The following is a 22839-nucleotide window of genomic DNA, read 5'->3' as shown; positions in this document are numbered from 1 at the left end:
TTTAAAAAAAAAAATTTAGTTTTGGTGTATCTTTTTATTTTAGTTAAAGTAATTTGTTTATTTTTTAGACACATCGCCAATTGTTACCAAACTGGACCAAAGTATATAGTAAACCCTTGGTAGTCTGGTTGAACTCAAAATAAGATTCTTTGTCCGTATTAGCGTTTCGATCGGACTACTGGAGTTTTATCAAAAATATTCAAATAATCAATATATTTTGTTTTACCATCCTTTTTAGAATTTTTGTAAAATATAACAAAATAAAAAATAACAAAAGTATTTAATTATAGGACTATAGATATATGACTATGTATCCAAAAAGGGCAAATTAATTTAATTCTCTATATTAGTGAAAAAATCAGTACCTTATTGTTTTTAGTGCTTTAAAATTTGAAAGAACTTTGAATTATATAACTACAATATTTACCTTTTAGGTAAAGGGGATATAGGATAAAAAAACCACTGTAGATAAATTTGTTTCATTTGTTGATTGTATTCAAGGATTAAATAAGATAGATTAAAAATCATCTAGTATGTATAATGAATAAATGTACCGTCTGGATTAAAGCGTTCAAAGGATTGAGTTATACAGTTTCTACTCTAATATAAAATTAAGGTTGTTTCAATTTTTACTTTAATCAATAAGCATAATATGATAAAATAAGGATAACGATTAAAAAATTCAAAGAAAGATTTATTTTATTTAAACGTCGGAACATAAATGATAAACTGATTAGTTATTGATTAGTGATTATGCTTTATTGGTGTACTAACGCGTCGCGACGTGCGTACAGGTATTACATATGATTAACACAAATTTCATTATAATATATCGCTTTACGATTACAACATAATTGCACTTGAAAAAGTTGATATCCTCGACAATATCCAAATGACATTAATTTAACAGTAGCCATTATTTTCAAGTACCCACTCGATAAAAACAATTAAATTATTAAAGGTTAAACCTGTAAAAAATAAAATCATAATAACATAGGTAATCGTAATAACCGTATTTTACGTTTTCATTTTCATGCATCTATAATATTGGTGTAAACTTAAGAGATAAATAATAACTGAAATGTGAAAACGAACAACTTAAAATATTTTATATAATATAGTGTATTAACTATTAAGCAGTATTTTTTTTATAGTAATCAATGGCTAACATGGGCTATTTATATTGTATGTTTTGTCTTATACTGTATACGATCGTAATAGACAACAGTAATAATTTTAAAACAGCTTATATCAGGTGTTTTTACATTTTTTAACCTATATTTTATTGTTATTGCTTTTGAAGATTTTTTTTCCGGCATCAAATAAATAAATTGTAAAAAATAATAAATAAATATGAAACATGATCTCCTTCTCTAATATTCTTCCCATCCTGACCTAAGTGTTATTACTACAATGCTGATAGTAATAAAACATTAAAATTTAAAAAAAAAGAAATTTAATGTGTCCAACCGTTTTTATGTCACCACATTTTCGGGGGCTATTTATTATTGGTAATCGTTATGTACGTCGTAATATGATTTATGTTGTACAATATATTATTATAGCCACCGTAAGTAGTGCATTCAGACAAGGATTCAACAGACAATTTTACGGGTTATGTCGAGTTCGTAAAAAACAAGGACCGTTGAAAAATAAATAAATAACCCTATTTTTAATGGTGATTTGTGAAAATATTTTTACACAGCTCGTAAAAAAGAGTAAAGAGACAACTAGATCAGTATTTCCTGTAAATATTATTACGAATTATCGTCGTTTTCTTTTAACCAACACATCCCATCAATTTTGCCATATATTACATATATGTAAAACATTATTTTCAATCAGTTTTCAACTAACTCTCTCTATTTATCTAATTTATGAGTATACTGTGAATTACTTGGTCAGGTTTATCTTTAGCGTCTAACTATTCATGTATATATTTTAACTTCCATATTTTCAGAGTCTCTGAATCAGAGACATCGCTAGATAGATATTACTGTCACGCTGACTTCAAATGTTTATGTCTATGATCCATAGATGTACCTAAAATCATACCATGATGAGGTATAAATCTAGGTTAATATCTACAATAAACAAACATATGCCCGATTAACTCGATCACTTATAAAAACATTAGCAATTCCTTATAATTTTACTGACGACGAGTGTTCTGTGAAAACTATAAATACTTTATTTATGATGAACTATATAATTATACCTAGGTATATACAGTTATAATTATACATAATATTATTATGTGAATTCCTTATGAGATATTTTAAATATTATTCATTAAACCTATTTTTATTAGCAGAAATTCGTCATATTTTTCTACTTAAAACTGTAATTTAATTCGATTATATAATATATTATAATGTCAATATCTGTTTATCAGTTTAAACATTTTTATTTTTTGATAAACAATTTATATTATACCACAAGTCATGATCATGGTTATCTACTATACTATCTATATATATTTTATTAGTGTAGATAACCATAGTTGTAAGTATAATGATATAAGATGAACATTTTTTTGGTCATGACTCATTAGTCATTACATACCTGACAGAAATGTCTTTGTATGTATTTTCTGTATAATACTCTAATAGTAAGATACGATTTTTTTTTTTAAATAATGCATAATGATTTTGTTTAAAAAGTAATAATTCATCAACATATATTTTCAAAGTTGATTTGAATTTTAAATTTTTTATTTAATTCATTTTGCAAATATAAAATAAAAATAAAGTTAATTCCGCGTCACATTTAATTCGACTATTACCATTATTTTCTCATCATAAACTATTTTTTCATTTTTACTTTCATTTTTGTCCTATATTTGTTTTAATTACAGTATTGATGGTGTTACATTTAAATTATATCAACTTATTCCCATGCACTTAATTTTTAATAATAATAATTAGTCATTTATTAATATATTTATAATTGGTTAATTAATATATTAAATTATTAACTACCTATTCTAAATAATTTAATGGTTTAAGGGTATTAGTTCAAATATAAATGGTTATTATATAAATGAATAATTTATTGAGGCCATCGGACATCAGCCACGTATAAAATAAATGTATCGTTGAAAAGTTCAAAGTGAAAAAATAAATAGGTACTTACCTAAAACAAAACAAAATATTTGTTTTCAACATCGAATGCCTCTCTGTAATATTGCACTAATTGTTATTTTTTTATGATGAGGAAACGCATTTTGTATTCAATCTACTGCATTTCAAAAGCTTTATCAATCCAATAATCTTATAGTTTGATAACTTCATAATCAAGCCCATTCGACCACGAGTTATATACCTAGTAATAGTATACTTGTGTTCCCGGAAATCTTCACTTCCCTCGCTGGAAGTCGTAATCCATTGTCTACGGCGAAGGTGCATATCGTCTTCATTATGGATCACGTTATGCAGTCTGTTTCATAACAACTTATTAATACTACTAGATATACATTATAATATATTATGTACTTACATAAACCATACATACTTATTCAACCAGCAATTCCCCGTAAATTCAAAATTCTCGATAGGTTTAGCTGTGCGAAAAAGCCGTACAAAAGGCAGTTAAAGTCTCCTATATAATATTGTGTATCTTAAAATTAACGATTTATGAATAAATATCAAAAATGTAGTTTTTTTTTTTTTACTTTTTTCGAGTAAAACTTTCTTAATTCAATTACAAAAAATAATAAAAATATTATAATATATCTAAACTTTATATATTTGCAAATATTATACTAGCTCTTATATATTATATAACTTATATTAATAATAAACTTCATAAAAAATGTTCTATAGTAATGGAATTTATTTTATCAGTCTTATAAACATTAAAATGTAAGTAAGAGTTGGTTTAATACAAAAATTGTCTTTAAAATAAAAGTTACACCTACATATTGTATTAAACTAAATAATGCACAGTAAATTTCGAGAGCTTGAGAACTATTCATACAATAGTCAAAGTATACACTACCATAAATTGCACATTATGTTTTATTTTCTATTAATATACAATATATACATATATATTAAAAATGATTTACTTTCTACATCACTTCTACATCACTAATAAAAATAAATCATTTACAAAGTCAAGAACAGGATGTTGGATAATAATAGTTGGATCGAATTTTAACCAAATATATTTTAATAAAAATTCATTATTTCCTTTTATATAGGTATTGCTTATTGTAAATTATAATATTAATATTATCCTACAATCCTACATCAAGTAAACATTTTTAAATTTTATCGTTATATAAATCGTGTTTATAGTTGTAAAAAAATATTTAAATGGTTATAGCTCAAAGTTACTTTTTGGAATACTATAGTAATAAACTAATATTTTAATTTATTGACTGAATTTCGTATTATAACGCAGTAACGCATGAAATCTAAAATGATTGAACAAAGAAAAATCATAACTATAACCATATAAATATTAAACCTTAAAAACAGTACTAATGATTATTATGGTTTTCTCAAAATGTTTAGAGGTTTATTATCAGTTATGCAATTCCAATAATAAATTGAATTCTAAAGATATCATTTAAAATATTTTAATTAATATGTTTATCATATAATGCATTACCTACGTCCTACAACACGCTACATATTCATTTATTAATTGTATGGTTTATAAAATATTCTACGTTCAGTGTAAAAAGGTAATCACAAATCACTTATAACTTTATAAGTTTGTAAAAATGATAACGAAAATTGTGGTTTTGAATTGGAAAAAAACGAACAGTTCTAGTGGTTTTAAAAAAAATTGAATTTGTTATTTCAACCATCGACCACGGCATAATAATAAAACAATTGCAACTAAATTAATGCAATACTGTTTAAATATTTCGTGCAGGTACAATATTAGTATGTAATATCTATATATGTGATATTCTAATATACAACCACCAATGGCAGAAGACTTTTGGAAGAAACGCGGAACGTAGATTATTCCAAAGTCAATAGATATTATAATATAGTAACCGGGGTATCGGTATAATAAAGGATGAGCTCAAAAACAGTATCTGCTACTAAACGGAGTCGATGTTGGTTTTTATTTTAATTTTCCGACATGCAGTCTTCGCCGAATACCTAGACATACAGCGTACGCGTAGTAGTAAGTTATACGTATTATTAAATGTATACGATTTTTTGCGCTCGTAAGTCGTAATTCTGCCCCGATTGGCCACGGTCGTTTCGGTGCATAGTATTATTACTATTATTATAACCGAGAGATACCACGCAACCGTACTACAAGTATACATTTGGTATATACCATACGCTACCTATATTATTATAATATACGTACGTACGACGGCGGCGGCACATCACTAGCGCGGCGCGCGGCGCACGAAGGCCAGGTAACACGCATAGGTGCCGGTTATCCCGTTTGGCCGTCCTGCGCACACCGCGCGCTGGCCGAAACCGATTCAGTACGCCATAACTCGTTCGGCTGTTCTAGTGGTTCGCTCTCGCGCGCGCAAACGTATACGCACACACGTCGGATCTGCTCACCCGCGCACACGAAACGTCGTTCGGTCGTCGGTTTTTTTTTTTTTTTTAAATTTTTCTATTTTGTTGTTTCAAAGCTCCATTATTTTATCAAATAAAAAGTGAAAAAAAATTATCGACTCATCGGCCAAAAAATCCCTAGTGCGCTGGTTTGCTCTCAATTGCGGTCGTATGGACGTATATTTAGTAATAAATTTCAATTTTTTTTTCAACCAAATTTTGTCGTGTCGTCGTTGGATCGTTTTGGAAGAGATAATTATTGTATTATCGTAAGCACTTCCGTCTCCTATTTTCAGCAGCAGCTGGAGCATACTAAAGACCGTTCCCGCGGTTTTCCGGCTAACGTCGGGTCGGTTTCAATTTCGATTCCCGGGTTTTTCCTTTTGAATTTTTTCTCACCATTTTCGCGTAAGACATGTCGTTGACATGACCGCGTTCCCACCAGGTCGCCGCCAACAACAATGTCTTCTTCGTCTGGTGTCGCCGATCCCGAACCGGACACTATGATACAGGACAACATCGCTGCGGCATATGCGCCGTCCGGTTACTCGTAAGTTGACTATCATTAATAAGTATCAAATCGTTTTTATTTTGTCTTTTACGACTGTTACCAATAAGCCGTAGGTACTCCCACACTTCATCATAAGTAACATAGGAATCTTCACACTAAGACAAAATTATAGATTTTTATGTAATAAAATAAAATTGGAACATTGTCGCTATAAACTTTTAAAAATCAACGCTTCACCCTTTCTCTTCCATGTTTTTTAAAAACTACAATACCGCCGTAATTTTAATAGAAATTCTAAAATTGTAATTGTTAATTTAAAAAAAATAATATAAGTGCCTACGGATTTCTATTTATGATTTTTAGGCGATCAAATTTTATTTTTTCCCACTACAGCTATAATCAATTTATCCCTATAAAAATATAGATATACTCATACTTATCCGCATATCTCGCGTCGTGGTGGACAGGAAATTTGGATTCGGTGTTTTTGTGTAGTACATTTTTTTACATCATTAATTGTGCTTAACACTTATTATTTAAACGTACCTACTTGTAGTTATATTTTACAAAAATAAGTATGGTGTTGAATATTTTTAATTTTGTCGCTGAAATTGATTTGCTTATCGATTTAAATGATTCAACGGTACCAACAACCAATACCTAAGGTTGGGTCGGTGCTGTAAAATTCCTGTAGATCTTAATGATGACCAATTTAATCCAACGATGAAGTTATTTTTTCTTTATTCGTGTGCGCTAACGTTTAAGTCGTTACATTCATCAAAAACACAACACCGACGAAACATTTATAATTACATACAAGATACTATCATCCATAATCATAATAAATAAAAATAACAGAATGAAATAAGCATTTATCACAGATTAAGGAACTCGGTGAAAGGAAGAGTGCTAATGTGTCGTATATAATATAGGTATATGTGGCATTTGTGTACCTGTTCTCTTCAAGAACGAAAATCCCGATGACCTATGATTTCCGTTGAAACGTAGTAGGGACTAGTTACAAATACTTTTTTTCTGGGTCAGTATTGTAATACCAATGGAATATTTATGATAGGTTCATTATATCGATCAATAAAATATTGTTGTGTATTTTAATTCTGGTAATAAAATACGAAAATTATAGTAAGTAATTATGTGCATGCTATTACCATTCTTGTCTCCCATAATTTGTGTAACACTCAAAACATAAATTTATAAATTTTATCTCAACTCGGTGTGTAGTAAATCCTTTTAACTGAAAATTTTGTCACGAAACTATTTTTAAGCATATTCGCCAAGGTCGAGTTTACACCAGAACTAATTGACCTCACATGAAACTTTTATCTTGTAACGCTGTTAAAAGTGCGGTTTTTTTCAACGTAAAATATTCCACGGGAACGACTATAAGGTGTTGGTTTTTTTTTTATTGCCGCCGTAAAGATAATTTTATTCGGAATCATAAAACCCGCAACCAGCCAATCGTCACACGACGCAGCTTCCATTGGCCCGTGTCGTATAATTTAATCAAAACTTGTGAAAATATACTCGTCTTGATTGATGCGTAATTGTTTGGTCGGACGAAAACAGGTGCTCAAGTATAGTTTTGCTCGAAAAAAAATGTTTTATTCTTATTTACATATATTGTTGTTAACATATTATTATTATTAAACACACTCACTAGTTCTTTTTCGGAATTGAAACTATTCGCAAAGTCACTATCAGTAATTGTCAAATGGTGTAGTATGTAATGATATTATGTGTATACAGTATAATGTATATTAGTATGCCTTCTGTATATATACCTCCAAGTACACGTAGACTGTTCGATATCATTAGTTCCATCCCATATTTAAACGAGTACAGACAACAGTAGGTACCTATAAATATGTAATTTCCTTTACGATTTTCATCACGCGTGTAAAAAAAAAACATTTTTGCACACAGTGATAATTATTTGTAGCCATGTAGGCATACGATTGGGATGATTTCGATATTTCTCAATTCTTATACGGTGTACACACAATAATAATAATTCATATGCGTACGCGTATAGCCATATCGTCTTTACTCTATACCCTATATATAGAGTTTATACACATAATATAATGCAACCACTGCGCGTAATCTAAATTTCACTTTAAATACACATTCGATGTTTTTTTATTCTTTTATCATTAACACAACGCCGCCACATGCACTTTCGTCATCGAAAGCAATACGTTCTCTCGAGACGGCGAGAACGCATAGGTAAAGCGTTATCACATTTTCGAGTAAGAACTATAAAAACAAACAATATCGCACTTCCTGTAAACATGCGTCTATGTATTTTCATAGACTTTAATTATCTTTGGTTAATACCGTATTGACCGTGTTTTCATAGAACATGATATTATGTACGTATAATAATATAATAACGCTACTGAATTGCGCGATATAATAATATCATATCCTATAAATAAATCACGGTCGAACTAAATAACAGTGTGTCTATCAGGCGACAACAAAAAAGTGTGTGGTGCACCTATACATATTAACAGTATTTATTATAATATATAGGTATATATATATATAGGTATTGTCTTCCATATAAATTGCCCAACCACCACACATGTACTATACGTTTTTCTTATTTTTGTTAATCTTATAATAAGAGCAAATACAACAAGAGTATTGGCCTGACTCTTGACCTCTATTATTATTAATCTCGAGAAAAAAAACCAGATAAGTATCTGATAATTAGGCCGTATTATCCTACGTAGGCCTTTTATCATATATACCCTTTCACTCGATCCCGTGCAGTTGTTATCTACGCATCGCGATGCGTCATTGGGAAAATAAACCATTATACTTTTAAGTAAAATTAACCGCATTTTAATAGGAAACGGATCCAACAGAATTGTAAAATTTGAGCAACATAATGTAATTAAGATTCATTGGTTAGGTTCTTCTATTTCAATTTGTTGTAACAATTTAAGTAAACGAGTTCCTACAGAATTTTTCTTCGTAAAATGATTTACTTTTATTTTTTTATTAAAATAATAAAACAAAATAAAAAAATAGTGGTTCTTCTTATCCATTTTCAATAATCAAAGAATTATGTGGATTGTGATCTTAGGGCGTGACGCGTGAGCGAAATGTTTATGAGAAATAGTGAGGAAAAATAATATGATGTATATTTTATATTTTTATTATGTTCCTACCAAAATTACTTTCTTGTATAAGAGAAAACAATGTTTGTATTATATATTTTATTTATATTAAAATATTTTTAAAAAAATTGTACAATTATTCGTCATTATATTTAGTGTTGATAATTTTGTTCTGATCTTTTTATGTTTTTATTTTTTTCATATGCATTACTTAATATACTATGCCACTATATGGGTATACTTATTACTTAATATATTAATTAATTACATGGAAAATTCCACTAGTTTCGTAAATAATTTAAATTTACATTCTTATTCTTTTTGTAGACTAGAAAATGTTCCTATATAATTTAGTCATTATAATTGTAAATAGTAATAATTGTTAAGAAATTATTTACTAATTACTTTTTTAAACTATTGAACTGAATGAATACAAAATATAAATAAGATCGCGTACGCAAGTAAAAATTTTTATAAACAATAATGTCACAACAGTATATTATTATGATGTATTTGATTTAGATATCACTCAGCTGATAATCAACTATTTTATTTAAATAGTCATTATTCGAAATGCTCATTTAATCTAACACTCACTATTAAATTATATCATATAATATACAACATTATAAAGCAATTAGATGGAATAAAGTCTGTACTTTGTTTTTTTTTTTTTGTTATAAAATTCTTCAATGTCCAATGTTTCATTTTAGTAATTTTACAATACATTTTGAAAACGTCAAATTTTAAACATATACCTAAGGACACGTGTTAAAATTTTACCCAGCGAAATATTGAAATACGGATAATATGATATTTTATAATAAAATAATTTTGGAATATTCGTGATATTTAAAGCACTGTTTTAATAGTCGTGTGTACTTTTTTAGGTTTTTACAAGCTTAGCTCTGTAAGTTGATTTTCATTCAATGAATATATGTGTTAATCTCGGCAATAATAATTATGAATAAGTCGCAATACTACACATATTGAACCGAAAATATGTAATTTTCATTGCTTATTAAATTATGTAAATGCACGATAATTGCGTTTTGTTCACGGACACGAAGTACATATTTCCACGCATTTTAACGTTCAGTTTATGGTGTTTTTCGCAGTCCATGCTGATTTCAAATAAAAATAATAATAAATGAAAATAATCGTAAAAATGTCGAAAAAACCATATACTCACGTGTTATTATATTTTATAATAACAATACGTCAATGAAAAATAAAAAACATTTTGTCACAATATGTGTATGCTGCAGTCATCGCCGGCGTGTACCCATATAGATGTATGTAACACACGATTCGACTATCTGTTACGGCGCCGTCGAGCGTACAAAGTAAAACGAAATGTATAAAAATTAGACTGAAAAAATAATAAATAAAACGAGTAAAAATTTAAATCTCGTTGCGACTTAAATTAACGTTAATTACCATCGGGATCCCGTGTCTAAAGAAAGTGGCTCCAATGTAAAACGCTTCGTTAAAGTAATGTGGATTTTTTTTTCTTTTCATTCTTCCTGATCTAATCATCTGAATCTTTCATTAATTTCAATCATTCTGAAAAAAACACGTTTTCACCTTCCGTTAATCCAACGAGACAAAAATAAAAAATGCAAATCTAGGAAGAAAAAAAATACTTGGAAATTGTACGTATCTGTGGATTGATCAAAGAATAATTATATTATATTGAATGTTGTAGACTGCAGTGCAGACTAATTTAGGTGGTTTACACGTGCATAAATTTAACGTCAATATTTACTGTACGCTTTTTCGATAAAAATACATTATATGATAATTGTTTGATTATATAATAAATAATAATTATATACATCGTTTAGATTTTGTAATGCGTTATCTGGGTGAACACTTACATGTACGTGTGCCATTAATTTGTATCTCACATGGGGTTAATTATTTCAATATTGCTCTTATCACATACAGAAGTAAATACATATTATAAGTCTTAATTCTTAAATCAGGATTTATGTTGTGAGATTACTAGCAGAACGTATACCCAAATGATTTTATAAGATGTTCAAAAATTGAAGTATGTAATAATATCGCAAATACACATAAAAAGTCTCATATTGATAAGGATATGCAACAAAAAAGGTCTATATATTTTATCAAAATACAATATGTGAATCCGGATTCTGTAATTATTACTTATTACATTAAATTGCCAGAAACCGCCAGCGGCAGTGGAAGAAAATCTCAGCACAAAACAATATAACATAATATAATAAAATTGCATTGACAAAAATCGTAGACTGTTCAGTGCGCAGGCAGCAGAAACGCCGACGGAGATGATGAATGAAACGACAACGCGACAATGATAAATCGAATTTGATTATTATTCGTATTCCCGCGACCCCGTTCACGGTGGATTTCGGTCCAATTTTCGTTTCGGACGCGTTGCAGAGAGACGTGTCGCACGTGTCGACCACATAGTCGAGATTATCGACGGCTCGCAATAAATATATTCGCACGCGCACGCGCACACACATACACATCTCATGTATATATATTAATATATCCTCTTGAACATTGCACAACTTCTCGAGTGTCGCATAATAACACATATTATATTATTATTATACTATGGTCGACGACAACTATAAAACACGAAGTACTGCACGTATTATGTTATGCGCTGGTGCGACAGGTGTAGATGAGTACCTGCATGATTTCGCGATGCCCTTCAGGCGTGCTCGGTGTATACTCGAGCGTAGCACACGGCCAGGCGGTGGTCATCTTTGTAGGATGATATACGATATATATATATACATATAATAGTATTAGGAGATAATCATGTTATTTTTATCATCGATAACGACTGCCGTGGTGTAAACGTCAAGTACTAGAGTATCACATGACTTAGTTTATCTATTCTGTGTGGTTATAATATACATATATATATATATATAGTTACGACAACTATATTAAAACTTCACCTTTACGAACAAAATTCACAATTCCTGTAATATATTCGTAACTCATAACGTAACATATAGGCACTAACTTACTAATCGTAAATTATAAAGTGTACAATATATAGTGAATACCGTGTATTATGCGTGTTGGAACTTTAATTCAAATATTACATTTGGATATAATATCGTTTGGGAACTCGTGTATAACACACTCGTATATATATATATATTATATTATGTTATACATAGGTACACGAGCTGTGCTGATAGAAAAAAAATAACAAAATAACGTATAGGCCACACGATAATAATAATATCGTCTAGGACACGCACATGACTGTACTCACACATACACATACACACACTCATACATACACTGTGCAGTGCATAAACTAAAATAAGCATCGTGTGTGTGTGTGTGTGTGTGTGTGTGTGTGTGTGTGTGTGTCGCGCGTATATGACGATGACAGCCACCATGTAACACAAGCGGACGTGTTCTCTTGGTGGTCATCGCACCAACACACACACACACATACATAAGTATATATATATAACCATACTGTGTGTAACCATGCAGAACCATTACGCACGCACCGTAAAAATGACACCCTCTTTGTTCCTCCGCTCATAACTACCCCCCCCCCTCACAACCTGCCACCCGTTTGACCGTTTGCTGGTAATCTGAGTGTGGATACGATCGTTATAGACATGCGACAATGATTCCATTTTTAAAATCGCTTATAAGTCGACAACAGCTTTTCGACTTTGATCGAATCGAATAATTTGTACCGTAAGTCGAAAATGAGTTACCTAACACATTCTATTTGCTTTCGATAAAGCCGCAGTAACAGTCGTTCGATTGCAATAAAAAAAAAAAATTACAAATTTACAAAAAATAACGTTTAACGGGATTGATGGATAATCTTTCCAATTAAAATAAATTATTGTAGCGAACAGAATACATATTTTAGACTGAGATAATATTTGTACTTAAAATTTCTATAATTATTTTTAGATTTTTTGGGTACAGTTTAAACTATTTTTGAGAAACTTTTCGTCAAATTTTCAATTCAAAGCTACAAAATTAAACATTTCAAAAAATATGTTTAACTATATAATATGTAGTTTCGCAATTATGATGAATTTGATCATAATTCTTTTGTTGAATACTGCGGCTTTGTGTAGAAGTCTTCATTTTTCTTTTCCTATTTTCCCTTACATATATTTGGTTTTGGAAATTTTTTAACAATAATAACAGAAATTTTTTCTACAAAAAAAAGACATACATCATTGTATAATCAATACAGAGCTCCGCTCAGAATCTAAAAATTATGCATGAGTACTTGTAAAAATCATTATGTTTTCATCAGAAGATAATAGATAATAAATATTATTTAGTATTTGTACCATCGTAATAATATCAGTTAATTATGCATAGTTTATATCTATACATATATATTGTTAATTATCATATAGGAAATGCAATTTACAAAAAATTGCGTAAAATACCCAAATACACTGTTCACCGGGGAGTTTTAACTTTTGAAACACAATAACATTACACGCGAGTTACTACGCCATCATACTTTAACTACTGGAATTATTATTTTACATAAAATACGCAGAATATAAGTATACAACGAGTTGTTTAAAATGTTCTAAAATTTAGTAAATAATAAACAGTCTCATAATTTTATAATTTATAGATAAGAACGCTATACCTGTACCTAAATTATATTATTACAAGATAGCTTGGTTAAATATGATACTTTTCTATGTATTTAATTTTTAAAAATTTGAAAATATGGTTGAAAGTTTAAAAGACTATATGCTATTAGTGTTGAAAAGCTTAAAAAATGTGTACAAAATAATCTATCTGTTATTTTGTATTATTTTTATTATATTAGACTATTACTTATTAGAGAAATTAAACTTTTTTTGTACAACTTTTGCATTTTTAATTTGAAGTTTTTACGTATGCAATTATAAAATTATTGTGTGTTTTAAATGTCCCTTATTATTACTAATAATAAGGGGCATTTAAAATACACAAAAATTAACAATATAACTTAATTAACAATTTAATTATTAAAAAAAAAACATATTATAATATAGAAATTTTTAAAATAAATATTGTAGCGATAAATTAATTTAAATTTAAATAAATAGTAAATATATATTCCTACGAAATAAGTACTTATAAAAAATGAATGTTTATGATATTATACGCTGGTAAGTTTTTTTTTGTTTTTTCACGTTATTAGTTTAAACAACAGTTTCGAAAAATAAAACCTAATCCACCGAATATCGTTCAATCCTTAACAATTAATAATACCCAAACTTTTTATCTTTTTCCTGAGTACTATATTATTATTATTATTATTATTATATATGATTTTATAGTATCGTTTTAACGATTTTACACTTGGTCTATTTTATAAAAAAAATTACAACTAATATTAATAATATTTATAATATAATGTTTTCCAATGGATTTTCATCTAAATCTAATGGTTTAATAATATTATTTGTGTCATTTAGTATTTTTTTTCACGCCGGTAGAGCGCTAAAAAATCGAACTAGACCGGAAAAATGTATTTTAGATTTCTCGCGATTTGGGGACGACAAGACTACCTACGTGGAGCAAAGTCAATAGTCCATGGTACGCAGATATACATTTTACCGTGTACATCGCATGCGTATATATAACATCATGCACGATTCGCGCATATAGACGCTATAATATGGTATGACACAAGAAAATATTCTAGAAAAAATTTAAAAATCTTCGAGAAAGGAAAATGTTGAAATTTCGATTGAAAATTATTCTTACAGTGTATTGATATTATTAAAATACCTGTATAGTTTATTATAACTAAGAATTTAATTATTAATATTTGACAATTATAGGTGTCTATATTAGTTATTAATGGAACATGTCAACTAAACATTAAACTCATATCGCAAAAAAGTGATAAAAATTGAAGGTCGACGTGGCGCGATGAATCTCTTATAAGTGACCTCAAATGCGTCAGATATGACCAATACATTTTTGTATATATTTTGATAAAATTTAAGTTGTATTGACGATATAATGGCATCCATTCTTCCGACATGATTTATAAGATTATTCAAGAAATAGGTATAAATATTAAACACTAAATATCGGAACCAAAAAAATTAAAAGCTTTATTATAATCAATTGGTATTGAGGAGGAATATATGATTTTTTTTTTATTATTATTATTCGTAGCTTATTCATTATAAATTATAAAAATAATACATTTAAGTAGGTAGGTACTTGAATTATACACACACACATATATATATATATATATATATATATATAGAGAGAGAGAGAGATATAAATGTATAAATACTTGAAAACTCATACACTTAATTTTTATCAATATCTGTTAACTTATTACTTGTATTGTTATTTCTGTGCACGGACAATACAAAATACAAGTTATTAAATTAGGTGGAATAATTGTACATTTGTACCTACACCCTAGCTGTTACCATTTGTTATGTTAAATGTAATTGTTAAAAATATTTAATCATTTATATAAATAATTTTTTTAATCAAGTGTATTATTCGAACATTTTTAAATTTTATAGTTTGTTAATTAATACAAGCATACAGCAATCAATTAATGATCTATCTATATTATACGTGTTTAATAGACGTTTTTATTGCGTTAGATTAAATACTTACGATTGCAGTTAATTTATTTGGATTAGGGTAATAACTGGTTGTAAAAATATGATTATATATGTATAACCAATATGATAGCTAACTACTATAACACCTAGTTGGTATTCATATAATACTCTTTAATCGTTTATTTATATTTTATAACAATATTGTGTTCTACCAATTACCTATATCCTATAATTCTTTTTGATAATGCAGTATTATATGGGATTTGTTGCACGTGTTATTTTTTTATTTTATTATGATGGCACACTTCTGTAATCATCGTAGTGAATTTGTTTTATTAATATTTTTTAATTTGGAGTGTCAATATACTCAATGATTTAACAATTTTACAATAAAAATATCACAAATAATATACTTAAAGAAATATTTTCTTTATTAGTTGTCTAGTTATAGTCTTAGTGGTTTTATAGGAACATATCTATTGAGGTAGGTGTGGTTTTAATCTGGATTTGGAGGTTTTTTGCTGATTTTGAAGTGAAGAGCTCCTTCAGTTTTATTAATTAGTCTATCGTTAAAATTGTAATATGTATTTGTAATCCATGATGAATGTTAATAGATATTGAATAATTCCGTGTAGTTAATCGTTATGAAGATATTTATTTAGTATTAACCAAGAGGCTTGGTATTCTCAGGAATTTATTTCGGAGAATTTGTGTATTTTTTTAATTTTTATTTAATTAAATTGATAATACATTAATGCTGCAGTACAATAAATATTTGTAAATACATTTTTATTCGTAAATAAAATACATAATATAATATTGAAAAAAATAGTTATATTATTTATATTTTAGTATTAACTATTAATGCTTCATAAATAATATATTTTATACTCATACCGAAAATAAAATATCTATATTCTATATACATTATACCTACCTATACGTCCTTAAATGATATCTAAAAGTTGCACATAAATATATATAAATTTTACTCGATAAATATATTAAAATGTATAATATCTATCTTAAGAACGAATAATATATGATATTATTGATATTGTATTTATAGTAATTCATAGTTCATACTTCATAGATTCAATATGATTCTAGATAGAACACAAAATCAGCAATAACGTGTTATCGGGGTAGATACGACTAAAATCGTTAACGTGTCCAGATTGTAAAAGTCATGTAGCACGCATTTGAGATGATTTTTATTTGGAATTCCTAAACACATTTATAATAATATATTATAGACGATGCACATAGACGTAATATACTATTATCATATCTCATGCATTTATATATATGTATTACATACGCGAAAAGAAGGAGAAGAAGAGACGTAGGTAAAATGTACGTGAACAACAAAAGCAACAAGCCGTAAAAACAATATTATACATATATATTAAAATAATATGCTATTGCGATAATACAAACATAATAATATTAATATTATTATTAGTATTGTTTTTAATTGTCCATATTTTGCACCGTGTTAATATATACGCTCGTAATCGGCGTAACGCGCATGTAAAACTGTAAAAGATAACAATAGGTACGCGATAGCCCAACCGGATAAACGTATTATTACAACGCGTGTATATATGTGTTTAAAAAATAATAATAACAAAATAACAGATAAAAAAAAATGTAACCGTAAAACCCTTCGCGTGTGAATATTATATGTGTCTGTGTGCCGTAACAGACGACGATGAAAAGGTAAAATTATGTTCTCGAGAGGAAAACACATAATTTTGGATATTTGTCAATCGCGGAGGATAGATCGCAATAATATCGTAATCTTACGCCATTGGTTTTGCCGTCGCGCATGTACTAATATAATATGTATGTAGTAGTTATATATATAATGTAATTGATTACATACGTATTAGTTGGCATTTCAGCAAGCACGTTTTAATGATTTCTAGGGTATTTTTATTATTTTTGTCGAATTAAACAAAACATATATCCTATATTATTTCCTCGTGTATAATATGAAACTTTTTTTTAATGACAAGACTGTTTTTAGAGTCCGATTCAGGAAACCCTTTTTATCTCAATGACCACGTGCAGCAGGTGTAATTTTTTACATATAATATATTATATAACTAATAATAATATAACATATTATTATAGTGTTGCGTGTGTGTGTATTTGTAAAGGCTCGCGCACGCGTGTGAGCGTGTGTATGCTCTCGTAGATAAGACGGCCGTGTGTAAATCGTAAAGTGCACCATGAGCGAAACGAGTTTATCGCTAAAATAATAATTATTATATGATAAGCTTTTTTTTCGAGGATTGAATGTCAAACGTGACCCGTCGGAAGCGTTGGCGATAAGAAAAGAAAGAAAAAAAGCATTATTATTGTTATCGTTTTTTATTAGGACGAAATTTGTGGACGAAAAATACGTTGTATAAAAAAATATATGCTGCTATTTACGTATATAATACATAAACATCTTTCTATATACACATTACACGATATAAAATAGCGAATTCTGACCAAATTCGCGAAATCGGTTTGTCGACAAATGTAATAGGTCCATATACCTATATATAATAATATAGTATATACCTACCAAATATTAATGAGCTGAATTGTCTCGATCAATCGTTTTTTATAGTTATGTAGGTATTTATTTTTTACTCGTATTCATTGTTATTATGTGTAATTTATTTGAAGTTAATCTAACTAACATGGATAAAAAGGTACGGGCGCACCTGTGGGGTTGTTCGTTTAGGAAGTTCATTGTAATATAATGTTTTTCTTTTAATAATTTATAATAATTAAAAATGTTAAGTGTAAAGTCAACTATGTTACTATATATTTAACAAATTAAATAATTTTAAAATAATAATCAATCTTAATTAAGTAATTATCTCATTATAATTATATTATCATACCGGCGAGTTTATTGTCACTAATTTTTGTTTATGTTATTAAACAATTAGTAAAAAAAGCTACTTAAATATCTCATTATATAAGAAAGCTTCAAACGTGCATACCCATGTATACATATACGTGATAAACTGTGTTACCATTCTACGATAATCTATATGATTGCCAATTTAAAGTTGGGCCTTCTTCGTTGTTTTATACCTTATATATTTTAATTGTTGATTGAAGTTTAACCTTATAAACGTCCATCATACTTTGTGTTAAAAAGTTTTCTCTATAATTTTACCATCGGCTGTATATAGGTAAAAAATTGAACTAATACGTACCATATTATACAGCACCTGTATTGTATTATAATACAGCACAACGACACGTGCACACTTCTTGTGCCCGGGAAATTTTTGTCGCAACAATAATGGTAAATAAAAAACATCGATTTCGCGTAATCGTACACCACAGGTTACCCCTCTCTTTCTCACTCTTTATATTTATTATTTTGTGTCTGTTTAAAATTTTTACTCAAGTCGTCGGCGTGACAAATAATAAATGGCTGCGTTCCGCACCATTCGCATTGGCCGGACTGTTCGTTGTATGTCGTTATCCGGACGCTATTGGACAAACATCGCGTAAACGGTAAAAATCGATCGAAATCGATGGGCTGAAATGGCCTGCAAAAGTGTGGTAATGTATACAAAATAATAATAATATAATAATATTTGTGTTCATTGATTTAAGAAACGTGAGACGACGAAAAATTCGACCTCTACTGCGTTTTTGTGTTTTCGTGAAGCAGTGCGTATAGGTACATTTTATATAGCGACGTAGATGTTGTTTTAACGGGGTTATACAATTAAAATATGAAAAACATAGACAAAAGATTAAATACTTTAAGGAAGTACAATGTCCACGAAACACAGATTTTAGAAATAATGTTAATCAATACTCGTATGATATTCAGGTTTATCGTGATTTTCTTTTACAACTATGAAAATGGGTAAAATTTTGTATAATAGTTATTTTTAAAGGTTATTAGAATCTTCTCAGTCAATCTGGACTGTTCTACCTTTTACGTCCTTTCTATATAATATTATGATATAGGTGTATAGTATGTGCCGTCTATGGAATTTCTAGATTTTCGCGCCGAATCTTATAATACCTAAATAATGACATTTAATTAATTTACCTCCCCTCACACCGTCATTGTTATATATACGTGTTATACGATAATATAAGCATGCGAAAAGAACTACTATCGAGAAAAATTTTTTTCATAACATTTCGAGAATGACGGTTACTATTACTGGTGCAGCAGTGGTAATCGAGAACACGGCGATTACAAAACAATTTCGATCTCGTCGAATAATAATCAACTGCTATATATAATGTAGGTACATGTAGTAGCATTGGTTATATACGTATATATAGCTGTGCATGTGTTCGTATTATTATACCTAAATATTATATATGTACTAACAAAACACGAAATTTGTTTAAAAAGATAACGTCTCATTTTTCGTGACTTCGATAGTCCGTTTGTACGTAACGAATAGTTTTTATACAAACTGCGGAATTTAGTTTCGGAAAATTTAGTACATTTTCATTTTTTAGCGCTTAATTTTGTTCATGATCAATTATAATTTACCGATACTTTAATAAGTGCAATAGTCGAAAATTTATCGACACCATAATATTTATATTATATATGACTTATTGACTTATCGAAAATTATTTTTCTTTAGTAATTATTTAATTAAACGTAATACACTAGACTCCAGTCGTATACACTGAAGTCTGGGGTGTATATATATATTATAATGGTACTTAACATTATAGTTAACGTTTTTCGAATTCGTGTCGAGTGACAATATAATGTAAGGATAAAATATTTTCATTTCTTTAAGGGGTAATTATATATGATATAATGAGCAAACGTTTTGTACATGAGGACGTATAATGCGCTAAATATTTATTATTTGGACTTGAAGAATAATAATTTATCATTTGTCCTTGGCGCGTTATTACTATTATTTAAATTGTGACTATATATACGCTTTACGCAGAAAATATCAATACGATGTAGATTTAAATACCCACCTAATAACGTGTGTGATGCAGGTATACTACACGTACACATGAGCATATTATTATTGCCCTATTTTTTCATATTTTCATATAAGTGTATTCCAATTTATATTTATGATACACGCGGTAGCAACGATATTGCACCCGTGTCGAGTGCGGGGACAGTATTATTATTATTTACTATTTAGAACAAATGGGAACGCGCTTTGTCTACGGGTATTTATGCAATATTAATGAGATGCCAATAATATACGTACGACGTATCTACCTATATAATAACAGCCTGTACGGCGGTATACCTACAGAAAATAATAATGAAATAATTTGACACGCTTAACAATGGTAGAGGTTAATTTAACTGATAAGAAAGTAGTTTTCGGTATATACCGCGTGGTATAATAATATATAGGAGGCCCCATCGATAATAGGACGTTAGGTAGTTATATATATAACACACACATACACACACACACACATATATATATATAATATGTACACTGCGTAAATTATAATACACATATTGGTTGTAATAGGTACTCGTTGCATATAAAATATATATTATCGGTTTTTAATAGAACGTTGTTCTGTGGTATACATAACGTACGTTGTTACTCGTATAATATTATTATCCCCAATGTTGTTATATAAGCTAAATTATTGCACGTGACTCATAATTTTTTTTTAACATTAAATCACGCTTAACAATGCGTCTGTAATTATTAGAAACATTTCGAAACCCACTCTTGTATATAAATATATTATAATATTCATTATATTTAGGTATTATATGTATGTATTTATATATCGTGTACATGCCGATTGATCTACAATTGATCGAATTCAAGAATTTTATTTAAACAATAAATAATTATCAAAAACGAGTATAGCTAGGTAATGAAGAAATTGTTTTACGTCAACTCGTGCGTTCTGACGTGTCCGCTGCTATTCCAGCTTACTACGTTATATTATGTACATATATGTGTCTGTTTATCGTTACACTTTTAAAGTGTTTGGTTGTTTTTTACGTCGACGACATTAACTTATCAATAGTGCGTTGATAAACAGAAGTTCAATGTACGCGCATCTTTGACATTCCAATTTTTATTTAATACTTATTTTTATATCAATAATAACTTACTTATTACTTATCCGACCGTACTGAATTCACTATGACCATGAAAACGTTATGTCTTACAGTGTACACAATATAGGTACATCATGCTTTTGTACTATATGTCTAATACTTTTGATGCTTAAACCAGACGTTATTTTCAAAATTTCTGGTCAACAATACTCTATATAAACTATATAAATGTATCTGTTTATTTTATTGTGTCTAATTGCATTTTCCTTACATTGGTATGATGCTCTAGCCAAATGACAGCTAAAAAAATTAACCATTACATGCATTGTATTCATTATTATACAATTTTTATGATAGTTTATAATATATATACCTATATAATATTGCAACATATTATTTTACAATCAAACACTATTTTGTCAAATGACAAATAAAATACGTTTATCTCGCGTACCTATATAATAAAATATGTGGAATGGATTTATAGTAGCGGTCATAATATTATATAGTATCGTGCGTCATTTGGCTGATTAGTAATTAATAATAGTTAGGTCGTAAGTACATAAATAGTGGGAGTCCAAAACAACCAAAACGCAAGAAATTATTTTATACATCGTCACAATATCGGTCCATTAATATTATTAGCCTAATCAAAATATTTTATAAACACATTTATCGCAGAAATAACATAAAATAATATATTTATGTTAAGTATACATTCATATGTGATTGTCAATTATTGTTCTCTCACATTTCATAGTTTGCTCACGAAAAAAGAAGAGGTATACTTGCTACGATTTCTTTAACTTGTTCACTTAATTAGAAAGATTTTATTTTTGAAATGGTGAATCATCAAAGTAAAATATAGGTAAATTACATTTTTAAGGTTCTTAGTCATGTATGACATAATATCTAAATCTTGAAATGTATATGTTTTTAAAAATAAACATTGTTTTATTTT

General features: G+C 28.5%; 1 protein-coding gene across 1 annotated transcript in view; it reads left to right on the top strand.

Annotated features, from left to right (window-relative positions):
- The first annotated feature begins 5444 nt into the window (after positions 1 to 5444).
- Positions 5445 to 22839, top strand: part of LOC132928921 (putative transcription factor SOX-15) — a 79850-nt gene continuing 62455 nt past the window's right edge. Inside the window, exon 1 of the mRNA XM_060993871.1 lies at positions 5445 to 6093. Within this exon, the coding sequence (XP_060849854.1) occupies positions 6005 to 6093 (89 nt within the window). The 5' untranslated portion in view covers positions 5445 to 6004. The remainder of the gene's footprint in view (positions 6094 to 22839) is intronic.

Source organism: Rhopalosiphum padi, chromosome 4 (genome assembly GCF_020882245.1).
Source record: "Rhopalosiphum padi isolate XX-2018 chromosome 4, ASM2088224v1, whole genome shotgun sequence".
In the NCBI taxonomy this organism is placed as follows: domain Eukaryota; kingdom Metazoa; phylum Arthropoda; class Insecta; order Hemiptera; family Aphididae; genus Rhopalosiphum; species Rhopalosiphum padi.
This window is presented reverse-complemented; position numbering and strand designations above follow the sequence as displayed.